We start from the raw sequence: 13,369 nt of genomic DNA on the forward strand, positions 1-13,369 counted from the left end.
CAAACACACTCTGGTTTAGTACCAGAAGACACTTTCTATGCAGCACTCGTCTGGAACACACACACACACACACACACACACACACACACACACACACACACACACACACACGAAATCCAAGATTCCCTCATGGCCACATTCCTTTAAATCAGGCCTCAAAAGTTTGGTTCACCACTGCCGGGAATTTAAAGAAAGTTGTGCAATGTCAGCAAGTTTAGTTTACAAACGTATATAAAAGCTTGAGCGATCACTTCTGCTTCCTTTGGGATTCATACAGATTTATTCTCCAACACCTTATGCTGGCATGAAGGAGTTAAACTGTCAGATGGATCTTACCTTCCCTGGGCCACACGTGTCTCTGCTTCCAGGTTGTTCAGGTTGAGATGTTCCTGCTGAGGAGGATGTGAGGGTTCAAGTCCTGACTCAGCACAAAATGCAGCTAAGAGTTGCGGCCTCATGACTCAAACAGGAGAACTTCTCATTCCAGTTTGCGTATATAAACTTCTCCTCTAGAGGGAAAGTGAGACAGGAGGTCTTTCACACAGACCGGGTCGTCATTATAACTTGTTTCCTGAAGCTTCTGGGCTCCGTCCCTTTTCCCCCCGACAGACGACACAAGGGTGAAGGTTTTCTGTAAATAGTTTAATATTAAATAAAAAAAAGACTCCCATATAAAAAAAGAAAGCTACAGTCCACAATTTAATCATCTTTTTTAAACATAAGTATTGAAAGCAAAGGGGTAGAATGAGAAAAATACTTAATTACAATTCCCAGAAAAATTCACAATTCGCTGTTTTCTCTCGTCTCTTTCGCTAACAATATAAAATCAAAATAAAACACATTAACTGTACATATGTACAAATTTCCATGTGTAGAAATTGCATAATCTGCTTTCTTTTTCACTTTTCTTTATTTTATTTTATTAAATACAGCCAGAGATGCCAGTACTCTTGGGGCGGGGCGGGGCAGTGTGTGTGTGTGTGTGTGTGTGTGTGGAGCAGAGCTCAAACAGTGACGGGAGGAGACGCAGGGTATGACTCCAGATCCACAGATAACACACAGATCCACATCCAACACACACATCATCGCTCTCATTTGTTCCACCAATCAGAGGACGAACCGTACTCTCTATAGCCCAGCTGTCTGATCTCAGGGCTCCCCTTCCTTTACTAACTACCTTCTCCTATAGGACATGTGAGTCAGGGCCGGGGCGGCGGAGGGGGGAGGGGAGGAGGGTGAAAGTCTGGATGGGTGTTCCGACACATCAACAGATAATTAAATAAGCTCCATCACAACATAAACACAGTTCATCACAGCAACAAAGAACATGGCATGTGAAATGTATGTGGGATGTGAATGTAACATCTCCAGACCCGGACAAAATCAAACTCACTATTAATACATTTCCTAATCTGACTGACATCTGCTCCTATTCCAAAGAGAAGAACACGAGAACTTCATTTGTATACGTTTGAGCGGATAATAAAACCACGCGGGGGATGTACGGAGTAAGGAGTGAAGATGGGACGAGGCGAGCGGGGATTCAAACGTTCCTACAGGGAGCAGGTGTCCATGTAAACACACACACACACACCAGACCTGCAGGAAGTCAACTAACCTGTTCTGGTTGACTGAAGGTCCAAGCTACAGAAGAAAACATCTTTCCACAGCTTGTCCCCAAACACGGAGGATTTGAAATGGAAAAGTGAAGCTGTTTCCTTGGTTAGCAGCCTGTGAGCCTTTGACTGAACGTCTCCACACAGAGGCCTTTACCTCAACCACCGGGTGTTCCACTAAAGGATGAGCAGTTCATATAACAAACAGTGAGGGGGCTCAGCAACAGCACTGTTGTCCAACACACACACACACACACACACACACATGTAAAAAGACATACACACACACTTCCAACAGACAGCAAACACAGCATCATTCAAGTAGATGGGCTTTATCCTGACTCACAGTAACACACTGATGAGAAGAAACAGTACTGTTGTTACTTTGTGACTGAACTCTAACACCAACCATTAATTAACTCTGATCACAACGTCAAGCAACCATTATTTCGTGAACTACAACGTCTCTTCATTTTTTTTTTTTTTTTTAAGAACTTACTTTTCAAACTAGGTCTCTATGATTTGCCATAGTGGTTGCCGTAACAATGGTTGACAACGGTGCAATATTAGTGCAGTTGAATAAAAAGAAAAGGTCTAGACAGTGGAGAGCAGAGTGACGGTGGAGAGATGGAGAGGGGGGGAGAGAGAGAGAAAGAGAGGGAGAGAGAGGAGACACCAGCCGCCTTTGATTGCTGAACAGCTCAGACTAACATCTCCGTCCACACATCACTGCCTCTGAGACCGGGCTCCTCGCCGCCTCCTGCCCCGGACCGACCGCTCCGGCTTCAGCAGGGCCGTCTGCAGAGGACAGAGAGAGACAGAGAGACAGAGGGACAGACGGGGAGGGACAGGGAGAGAGACAGGGAGACGATTACAGTCACATCACACAGAGCCTGGAGGTCCGATCAGCCTGGTCTGCTCTCCACAGACTGATTGAACCATTTAAGACACATGTTACATCACAGTAATGTATCTGAATCATCATCATCATCATCATCATCATCATCAGGACGAAGGAGCGCAGCAGTTGTGTCTCAGGGAAGGAGCCGTGTTCTTACCGTGGCCTTGTTTTCCTCTAGTGCTGCAGCATCCACATCTCTGAAGTCTTCTAGCACATTCTGTAGCCTAACACACACACACACACACACAACACTTGAGTAAACACTTCTTATTGAGCGCAGCAGGATGAGGTCATGTAAACCTGATTAGGACGCCTGTATGAAGCATCAAGCAGACTAACAGCTGGTCTGATCCATAAACACACAGTAAACCTCTGAGCTCATCTCACGGAGGCGAACAGAGAACTCACGTTTGCTTCCTCTTCCTTCCTCTCCTGGCTCCTCCCACTGCTCCTACTTGATCCTTAGGGGGTAAATAACAAATCAATGCATCAGAAAGGTTTGAATAAATGGACTAACACACTGATTGTGTGGTGTGATAGAGGGAGCAGAGGCACTCACTCTTCCCTGCTCTGTGCTCAGTAGCATCCCAGCCGTCTCCTCCTTGGGCCTCCCGCTGCATCCGTCCCTGGGGCTGATGTAGCCCACCTGAGTAAGATGCCCCTGCCGCTCCACCCCGGCCTCCACAAAGGGACACACGGCTGCGGCCGGCCCGGCACACTCTGTCTTTGCCTCCTCCAAGTATATGTGAGGCAGAGGAGGCTCGGGGTGGGTGTGTCCTTCTACCATGAGCGGCTTCCTTTGTAAGGGCGACGCCGACCCCTCCTCCGTGGGTTTGGGCGTCCCCTGGGCCGGGGAATGGGCCGCCGCCTCCAGGCTGAGTCGAGATAAGTCGGGGTTGCGGAGGGAGCAGGCGCGACGCGGGCTCAGGGAGACGGGGGCGCTGGCCTGGGGCAACGTGGGGACAGGGGCGCACGGTGTGTGGTGCTCCACGGGGAAAGAGACTGGTGGTAAGGCACAGAAGGGCGAGGAGGGGTCTGATGGCCCCGAGTGGGCCCCATCTTCCTGCTCCTTAGCACTAACTTGGAGGAAGGAGGTATAAATAGTGTCCATGAAAGAAGTATAAGGATCAATAATGCCGCCGCTGCCCACAGAGCCTCCGTCAGATCCTCTGTGTGGGGGCGGGGGAGGGGGCGGGGCTGAGGCGGGTAACGGGCTGGGGGCCGCCTCTGGAGCCAGCTGACTGGCTGGAATGTCTTCCTGTGGGGCGGGGCTCTGTGTTTCCTGGATGGACTTCTCTCCCTCTGAGGCTGCTGCGATGTTCAGCTGGAGGAACAGATCAACCGCAGAACATGTTTAAGGTTAAACAACAACCCAACGCTTAACACAAACCACATGTCCTCACAGATATAGCACCGTGGGGAGAGGCTTTAACCCCGTCAGCTCCCCGCCCCGTCACACACTGACCTGTATGTTGTTGAGCAGGTTGATGGCTCCATCAGGACCCTGGAGCAGCGGCATTCCCAAAGCAGAGGCCTGGACCGGGGGAAGCAGGATGGAACCGGCTCCCAGCCCCATCATGTTATGGAGCGCTGCGATGCTAGAAAGGTCTCCTATAAAATATGCATCACAAACCGTAAACACACCGAAACAAAGCTCACTGCTGCAGTGTGAGCACACACACACACACACACACACACACACACACACACACACACACACACACACACACACACACACACACACACACACACACACACACACACACACACACACACACACACACACACACACACACACACACACACACACACACACACACACACACACACACACACACACACACACAAGGTGTAGTGTATGCGAGTATCAGGAGTATGATGGATCATATGAAGTGTGTGTGTGTGTGTGAGGAGAGCAGCTCACCTAACACAGTGGGGTTGAGCAGAGTGGGTAACAGCTGTTGGAGAATGGGGTTGTCTTTACCTTGGAGCGAGAGGGGGATCAGGGTGTCACCGGTGTCAGTGGTTACCTGGAGAGTAGAGAGGGGAGAGGAGAGGAAAGAGGGGAGGAGAGAGGAGAGGAGAAAAGAATTAGATTCAGAAATGAGGGAAAAGTCCGACCTCAAAAAAACAACAAGGCGACTCAAACTGACTGAAGAGAAACAGACTGGAACCAAACCAAAACAAATCAGGACTTATGTGGATTGATTTATAAATAGTCTGTGGAAAAACATTTTTAACGGAAAAGGGTTGATGAGTTTTTTACGGAAACTAAGCAACCAAAGGAAGGGAACACAATGGAGAGCTTTAGGAAATGAGCTGCTAGGTTTTTGTAAGGAAACTTGCAGAGGAGCTGAGGGGGAAAGAGCCAGAGGAGACGGGGAGCCTACCTGAGGTTGGTTATGTTGGGTTTGCTGTGCAGGAGCTAACTGGGTGTGGGGAGGCGGGTGGAGTTCAGCAGAGCTCAGGGCGGCAGATAGCAGGGCGGGGCTGAGGGGCAGGAAGGCTGTGGGGGGAGGGGGGAGAGCGGCAGGAAGGAGCAGAGACTGGAGGGCCTGGATGGAGCCCTCAGCTGGTTGGGAGAGGGGGAGGAGGCCTTGGGGGACCTCCAAGAGCCCCGAGCCAGGCAGGGAGGATGGATCCAGGAGGCCAGAGGTCTTATCCAGGGATAAGCCTTCTAACGTGGTGGGGATCTGCTGCGACTGCTGGAGAGGAACCTCCAAGCTGACCTGGCTCAACTGACCCAGTCCAGACAGAGACAACAAAGGGCCCTGCTGCTGCCCGAGCAGCAAGGAGGCCATGAGAAGAGCCTGAAGGCCGTGCTTCTCTGTCAGCCCCATGTCTGCTTCCTGTCCTGGAGTGGGGGTCGGTGGGAGCGGGTTCAACAAGCCCAGAAGGTTCAGAGGCAGCTCCCCATGGCCACCGATCAGCGAGGGCAACAGGGGAAACAGAGGATTGTTGTTTAGATGTTGTTGCTGCTGCTGCTTCTGCTGCTGATCCTGGTTTTGGTGCTGAGTCTCTTGCTGCTGCATAAGCAACTGTTGCTGCTGCTCTGATTGCTGTTGCTCTGTGAGATTGTGTGGAGTTTGTGACGTAGTGTTGGCAGGAAGTATCTGTGTGTGTTGCCCTCCCAACCACAGCCCCCCCAGTGACAACGAAGCCAGGACTGTGGGATCCAGGAGCGATGGTAGACCCCCATTGGTGGACAGCAGCTGGAGCAGCTGCTCTTGGTTCATAAAGGGGAAAGCCTCTGCCAGAGGTAAGGAAGCCGTGGAGTCCCCCACAGTAGAGGAGGCAGAGGGGCTGGGGTCATCATGAGGGGGGTGGATGGGCCCGGGGCTGCTGGCTGCTGGAGGTTTGGTCACTGTAGAGACTTTAGCTTCCACACCAACAGACTCTTCTGACCCTGAAGGAGGACGGATACACAAAGATCAGCTTATTATGACATCACAGAGCAACATGACGGCTGACATGGGACCAGAGTAGAGAGGTGTGCAGAGGTTCACACAGGTTCAGAGTAAACATGTGACAGACAGAAACACCTCTCAGGGACCAGGTTTGGATGTAAATAAAGTTTTGTTTACAAACACATAAAGCCGTTATAGTGAACATACATGTGCAGCATTAGGTCAGGAGCTTCTTTGTGCTGAGAAGAGTCCAGAGGTCACATTAACATTTAAATCAATAATATCACAACACAGCAGAAGTATGGAGATCAAATTTCAGAACTGAAAACTTTTGAGCCGCCTGTGTTGTCGGACGTTCTCACCTGAATTGTGATTTCCTTGAGAGGACATCATGACGTCAGCGGTCCGGTCGGAGGAGCCGCCCTCCCCCTGGGGCGCCGTGGAAGATGCTGCGAGCAGAGCGAGGACATGGTTGCTAAGATCCAGAGGCTTCGGGGAGGTGGATATCGCCATGGAGACACTGCCTTGAGAGTGACTCAGGTCCACTGTTGTTGACATGCTATTACTGCCAATCTCTGTTGCCACAGCGACCTGTGGAGAGGCTTCCCGCAGAGGCGCCTGGGAAACTGAGTCCACTGTAGTAGGAATGTGATTTCTAATTGGCTGATGCTTGTCTAAAGGGGTCGGTGATCGAGGCTGTGATGGACTGCCTCTGTTGTGCAAAGCTAAACACAGGTTTGATGGGACTAAAGACGAAGAAGGTGAATGTAGAGGACTTGATTTAGTACGTTGGTATTGTGACGGAGACTGTGCTGATCTGAAGTGAGCGGCGGGGGGAGGAGGAGAGAGAGGATGTGGCAGCGACTGGAGAAGATTAGTGTTACTGGTTCGGCACGGCGATGGAGTTTGGGGGTGCCTGACGCTGGAATGAGGAGCGGGAGAACGGGGCGACATTCTGGGGCTCTGCTTGTTAGTGTCTCCGCCTCCTTCAGCGGACACGGAGCCCGGCTGAGCGGTCTGGGCAGAGTTGGACGCCGAGGCTGCGGCCTGCGCGTTCTGCACGCTGAGCAGGTGTAACAGAGCCGACAGAGGCTGGGTGGGAGGGTCCAAGACCAGAGGAGGTCCTGCTGTAGATGACAGGCCTGTAGTGTAATCCAGAGCCTCGTTCTGTCTGGGAGGACCGGCGAGGTGTGCTGGCTGCCGGGGAGCAGAGAGCCTGGGATGGTGGTTTTCCAACATGAGAGCGTTCTGGTTCTGCGCAGCTGAGGTAGAGGAGGAGTGCGATGAGGAGGAGGAGGAGGAGGGGAAGGAGGAGGAGGAAAAGGTGGAGAGGTTGATGATGGCAGAAGAGATGGCCTCTCCTGGTGGGGTCTTCCTGGGCCCATTAGTGAGCTGCTGGGTGTCCCTCAGCATGCTGAGGACGGTGGGAGATCGCCGCTGCCTCTTCCTATGTGACGTGTTCCGCTCTGTGGTGGAGGGGAGGTGATGGGACTGGACCAGAGGGTGGGACGGAGGGAAGAGAAACGAGGACGCGGCTGCCAGGGAGGGATGGGGAGGCCGAGTAGAAGCGACGGAGGAGGGAGGGTGGTTGTTATGTAAAGTGCTGTTTGTTACCTTTGACGACTGTTGCTGTGTCTCTTTCAAAGCCTCCAGAGAGGCCAAGCTCACCGGGCTGCCGGCCGCGTTTGAACTCTGGCCCTGGGTTATCTGGTTCGACAACTGGGCCTTGGCAGCGGCAGAGAGCAGGCTGCTCGCGGGGAAAGACGGCGGGTGCGGCGGCCTGCTCTGATGGCTGTGGTGGTTCAGGAACGGCCCCAGAGGTAAACTGGAAGGCCCTGCAGAGTTCAAGGCAAAACTGATCGGCCCAGCGTTGGGCGCCGGACCCACAGGAACCTTGGCGGGCTTCAAGTTCCCCACTTTATCAAGAGCTAGGGACAGAACGTGAGGGTTACTGCTGCTTTGGTTGGTCATTAAGGAAAGGTTAGTAGGGACAAGGTGGTTATTAGTGCTGCTGTTGCCTGAGTTCTTAAACTGCTCCAAGATGTCTTCCAGCTTGTATTTGGGGAAGTGTAAGCTGGGGTTTGGGGAGCCACCAGGGAGAGGGGAGTGTGGAGAGGAAGAGGCCGATTTCCTCCTTTGGGGGAAGTTACTTCCCATCAGTCCTCCTCCTTCTGTCGAGCTTCCCCCCTGCTCGGAGAGAGGGGAGGGAGAGGCCGAGGGGTGACGGGAGCGCTGGTGAGGAGACACGCAGTTCATGTTGTGGACAGAAGGAGAGCGGGAGGGAGACGGGGAGAGGGGAGGCGCTCCTACAATGACGCCGTGAGGATGATGACCATGAGTCAGCCTTCCTCCTCCACCCCCTCCACCACCAAGGGTCATAGGGGAGGAGGGAGGAGGAGAGGAGAGAGGCCCCAGTCGAGGAGAACCAGGGGTCTCTGGTGTTTTGGGCGTTGACCTTTGACACTGACTGACATTCTGAGGTGTGGGAGTTCGGGGTGACCTCTGGGCGGTGCTGTAAACTGGGAACGGGGAGCCGGGGGAACCGGCGGAGGAAGTAGGGACAGGAGGGTGGTGAAGCCGTCTCAGAGCATCTTGTGGATGGTGTGAGTTTGTGCCCATGTGCAGGAGGGGAGAGGATCCATTGTAAGGGAAGATGAAGTGGTGGGAGGCCTTGGGGCTGGAACAGGGGGCTGGGGCCAGGTTGTTGTGGGGTCGAGGTTTGGGGTGGTAGGTGCCACGCTCCTCTTCCTCCCGGTCCAGGTGTGGCCTCTTTGGATCGCGGCTGTCCACTAACACACTGTTCACCTCTGAGAAGGGACGAGACACACACACGTTAGAGACAGGATTCACTCAGGAGCACCGGGAGGTTTGGTTTGTAAGGTTGATCTTGAAGAAAGTAATTGTGAGGCAAGTACAATATATTCAAACAAAGAACATTCTTCCTGACTGAGCTGCTGCTGAAGCTTTACCTGGATGATGAAGGTTGGCAAAGGGCAGCTGAGAGGCCTGCATACTCCGACACAGTGCAGCCATCGCCACCACTTTCCTGCGGTGGTTGCAGAGTTTGGTCATGTCCTGCTCTGCTTTGCCTAAAGGCTGGCTGTGCTGCTCCACCTTCACTCCCACAGTGAAGTTGAAAACCTGTGGGAGAAAGATAAAGAGGAATTGGCAAGAGTGAAGAGAGAACACTGCATAACTTCTCCTTAGATTTACGACAGCTAAGGGCACGGGTGAGGATATTTCACACTGATGTATGCATATTAGAGAAGGTCACCGGTGCCTCTACACACTAGGGACCAGCAGTACGGCATCTTATGCACTCATATCCATATTAACAAGCTGGAGGAGAGCCTGCTAATGCTGAACACACTTCTGTTTGACTAAAGCTCATATGTTTAATACCAACACAAATACAAAAGTATATAGGAGTTTAGTGTATACAGGTGGGCACAAGCATCTTATTACTCTTATGATACAAACAGAACAGATAACAGTAAAAGCTCTTTTAAACACCTAACTACAGTCTGGATTTATTTCCTGGTTATTTTTAAGATAATTTAATACAGAAAATCTATGGATCAACCACTCACAGACGTACTTTAAGCTCAGTGTGCAGCTTTACCTTATGGAGGACGAGTGGACACTCCAGACCACATTTGCAGGTGCCATCAGTCAGCAGATAGGTCTTGACTTCGTCCAGAGAGGACAGCACCGTGCTGCTGGGACTAAACCAGAGAGCAGCAACAAGACGTCACAGTCAGTCCTTCATGTTCAACACACAAGCAAAGACTCCACATCGAAACCTTTGTGTTTCTGAGCCAACGCACCTGATGTAGATCACCTGGCCGTCCTCCGCTCTCCTCTGCCAGCCGATGGGGATGTGCACTGCGGCGGTGTGGACCCCATCCTTGTCCTCACTGACAAGCTCACTGCCTCCCATCATTTTGTAACTGCTGACTGCCAACACCTTAGAAGAACAACAACAGGACACACACAGTTGACACACTGAAGATATAAACTAATGAAGTGCATGGGAAGTCAAACAACAAATCCAAACAATTTCAGGTAGAATGTGAATGATTTAGTGTACAGTGAGTATGAATGCAAGTCAACTTTGTTGCAGTGTGTTTGCTGTGCATCACTGTGAGCCGGTAAATAAGTCAATACACTCATGCTTTTATGTATAAGTGAATTTCTCCACTGTTCTCATACAAACCAATGTTTAATTTGAAGCAATACGCAACTTAAATGTATCAGATTATGAAACAAATAAGCACTGAAACTTATCAGTTGATTACTTTTCTCTATTTGATCAATATGCTTGGGAACTATTGTACATTTTAAGAACTAGTGATGGGAATTTGTTGCCTTATTTGATATTTGGGAGACAAAATGATTACTAGATTATTTGCAAAAATAGTTATAAATGACTGATTACTTGCTTTCTATAAGCAAGTAATCAGTCATTTATACCTGTTTTGAGTGATGATTTTAAAGAGAATAATCCTTGGGTGGAGCCCTTTATGTAATAACAATATCAGGTATCAATGATGCTAAAATATATGCTTATAACAACAGGGAAAGAATCAGACCACGCATTAAATGTCCTTCAAAAGTGAAAGTTTGGACAAGACAAAGTGTTTTTCTTAAATCCTTATCTGAAGCATTAAAAAGACAAAAGCATGCTCTACTGTTTAAAACCAAAGGGCCTGTGGGCGTGGCTAAGGCAAAAATAAACCCCCCCAAAAAGAAAATATAAAAGTGTGACTGTCAAACCAAACTAGTAAGAGCTTTACTCTCAAGCGTGTGTGTGCGTGTGTGTGTGTACCTTGTCATCTTTGGGAAGCCGAGATGTGTTCTGGCTAGGGGATCCGCTGTTCCGTGTTCATGCTGCAGGGTGAGAAGCGCACAGATCAGCCTGCCTGTATGCGCCTGTAGCACCTGGACGGCCCCGGCTCAGAGGCTGCTGAGAAGATGACTCCTGCAGATGTTCCCTCAGTTCATATCACTGCGAGGGCTGAGACTGGAAGCCTGCGCGGAGAGAGAGAGGGAGAGAGAGTGAGAGAGAGAGAGAGTGAGAGAGAGACGGAGGTGGATTACATAATCTGACAAGGACAACAGGGGAGAATCAGCCGTGTAACAAAGCATTTCCTGTTACGGATGTGGCCCAAACTGAGTTCTAACGTGATCACATTCTGCTCCAGCTGAAGGATCCGCAACTTCAGAACAAGCTGCGGCTACTTTGAAGTGGGAGGGTGTGTGTGTGTGTGTGTGTGTGTGTGGACGGGCCCGGGGCTCACTGGGGGACCAGAGGCGACACAAGCTGATGCCTCTGCAACGTCTAAATTACAAGATAACACGACAGCAAAAGCACAAAAACTACCAAATGTGATATTTAAGAGCCCCGTAAGTGAAGCAGAGTGGAGGTTCAACACTACTACTGACTTGATACGCGGCAGGCTAACGGCTAAGCTAACCGCTAAGCTAGCTGGCTGCTCTACTTTGTGCAATAGCCGTGACAGCTGTCAGGCGCACAAAACACTCCGATACTAAACTCCTGCGTGATGGGGAGAAAAAAGAAACAAGTCGCGAACAGCACCGAGTCGCACACAGCAGCACGAAGCAGACAACCGGGGCCATATTTACTCACGGACGCGGACGTTGACGCTAGCCGGAGCTTTCTCCGCGTCCGCCGCGGCGCTGGCGAAGTTTGGGACTCTTCGCTTTTCTGGCTCGCGGGAGAATCAAGAGTTAGCTAGCTGCCTGGCTAACTGACTAGCTCCGAGAATGTTTTGAATACGGCTGCTACTTTAGAAAAATGCTACAAAAACGAACCAGTCCGGTATTTAAATCACGGATTAGCATGAACAATCAGCTCTCCGTGCCACCACAGCGCCCGGCCGCCCGGTTTAAAAACAAAGAGCAATAACGCTTCATTTTACTGCGCCTGGGCTCTCGGGCTAACGTTAGCCACTTAGCTCGGCTAGCAGGGCTAACTGGCTGAAATTTACTTGGTTCTGGAGAAGTGTCCCGACAAGATCCACGGATGTCCCGCTTGCCGGTGCACGCTTATCCGCCGGCTGCTTTGCTCTTCGCTCCGCTAAACCGTCGCGCACTCGGGTGGATCTCCGGCCGCCGTGAACATTCATGTAATCCCAAATTCACAGTTGCCCACTGTGTGTTTTTTTTTTCTTGCAGATTCCGAGCAAAAAAAATAATGGAGTTTTGTGTCGGGCATGCGCAGTGAGGGCGCAGGAGTATTGTACCCAACATGCACCGGGACCTTTGTAGTGCTCAGACAGGCAGCCGTGATAGAGGACATGATAATGACGGAGTAATAACAGGCCGCATACGTGTCCGCCTGCTGCTCGGTGCGGGGCCGTGAGCTCCATATGGCGGCGGCCCGCATCAAACAAACACCCCATTAATCAACATACATTCATAAAACACTGTAGATGTCCCACAAGCACCGTTGTGTGTGTGTGTCTGTGTGTGTCTGTGTGTTTACCATTAGAGTGTTGATGAATCTGAACCTACTGCATTATGTTTCAGCCAAAGACTTTAATTTGACAGATGTTTTGCATTTCATTTGCATTAATTTACACAAAGTGATTTGCTTGCATATTCCTTAGGTACAAAGGGCTCTGTGAGTTGTGTAACTCAACCTGAGTCCAAGTGCAGTGACGGTGTGCTTGCAGGCAGCCTGTGATCGATTGGCTGCTCAGCATCTCACCTGGTCTGACTCAGAGCAGCACCTCTTACCTCTTTATGTGTTGTTTAGTTTGAGCCTTCTTTTCTAATCGCTTTACATCCATCTGCTTATAGATATTACATATGTATAAATGGAATTTATCAATTGAGTCAAAAACAATAACTCAATATTTATTTATCAACGTTTATGCATTGTGTATCTAATTTAATATGTTACACAACTGTTAGTATTCTACTATTTGTGTTGAATTAAAAATTAATTGTATCGTTATTAAAGTGAAAATTCTGTTGAATGTCTTAATCGTCCTGTTCTGAAATACAAAAGTTCTTGTTCTAAACCAGGCAAGTAGAATATAACATAAAGATACAGACACAGACACACACAGGCAGACTTTAACATTTGACACTGATGGGAGTTCTGTAAGTGAAAGACATCTGTGCATTTTGATTTGTTCTCCTGGGTACAGAGGGACAAGGACCAAGATCAGTATGAATGTGTGTATTCCTCTGTGAATGTGTGGGTCTTCTTTTGTCTGTGCACAAGTGGGACAAGGGGAGAGGTGTGTGTGTGTGGGTCTGTGTGTGTTATAAAGACAGGAGAGGGATAGTATCTCATTTCCCCCTCGTCATCGGTGCTCAGTCTGAGGTCCCCAGCTGTCGAAAACACTCACTTTGACACATGAGCGCTCAGCACACACACACACACACAATCATAAACAAGTACACAAATACAG

At 50.1% G+C, this 13,369-nt stretch overlaps 1 protein-coding gene across 1 annotated transcript; it reads right to left on the reverse strand.

The window, feature by feature from the left end:
- Positions 1-686: 686 nt before the first annotated feature.
- mbd6 (methyl-CpG binding domain protein 6) lies at positions 687-12,120 on the reverse strand. The gene is made up of 13 exons (XM_076137066.1): positions 11,936-12,120; positions 10,753-10,955; positions 9,752-9,891; positions 9,547-9,649; positions 8,894-9,065; positions 6,287-8,731; positions 4,908-5,923; positions 4,442-4,547; positions 3,983-4,128; positions 3,077-3,841; positions 2,926-2,978; positions 2,675-2,741; positions 687-2,414 (listed from the first exon to the last, which is right to left on the reverse strand). Exons 3-13 carry the CDS (start codon positions 9,865-9,867, stop codon positions 2,343-2,345), a joined length of 5,061 nt encoding a protein of 1,686 aa, XP_075993181.1. The 5' UTR covers positions 9,868-9,891; positions 10,753-10,955; positions 11,936-12,120; the 3' UTR covers positions 687-2,342.
- Between the last annotated feature and the right edge of the window lie 1,249 nt (positions 12,121-13,369).

The sequence above is a fragment of the Genypterus blacodes genome, unplaced genomic scaffold, assembly GCF_046128005.1.
Source record: "Genypterus blacodes isolate CSIRO-AG114 ecotype Tasmania unplaced genomic scaffold, CSIRO-AGI_Gbla_v1 ptg000292l_1, whole genome shotgun sequence".
NCBI lineage: Eukaryota > Metazoa > Chordata > Actinopteri > Ophidiiformes > Ophidiidae > Genypterus > Genypterus blacodes.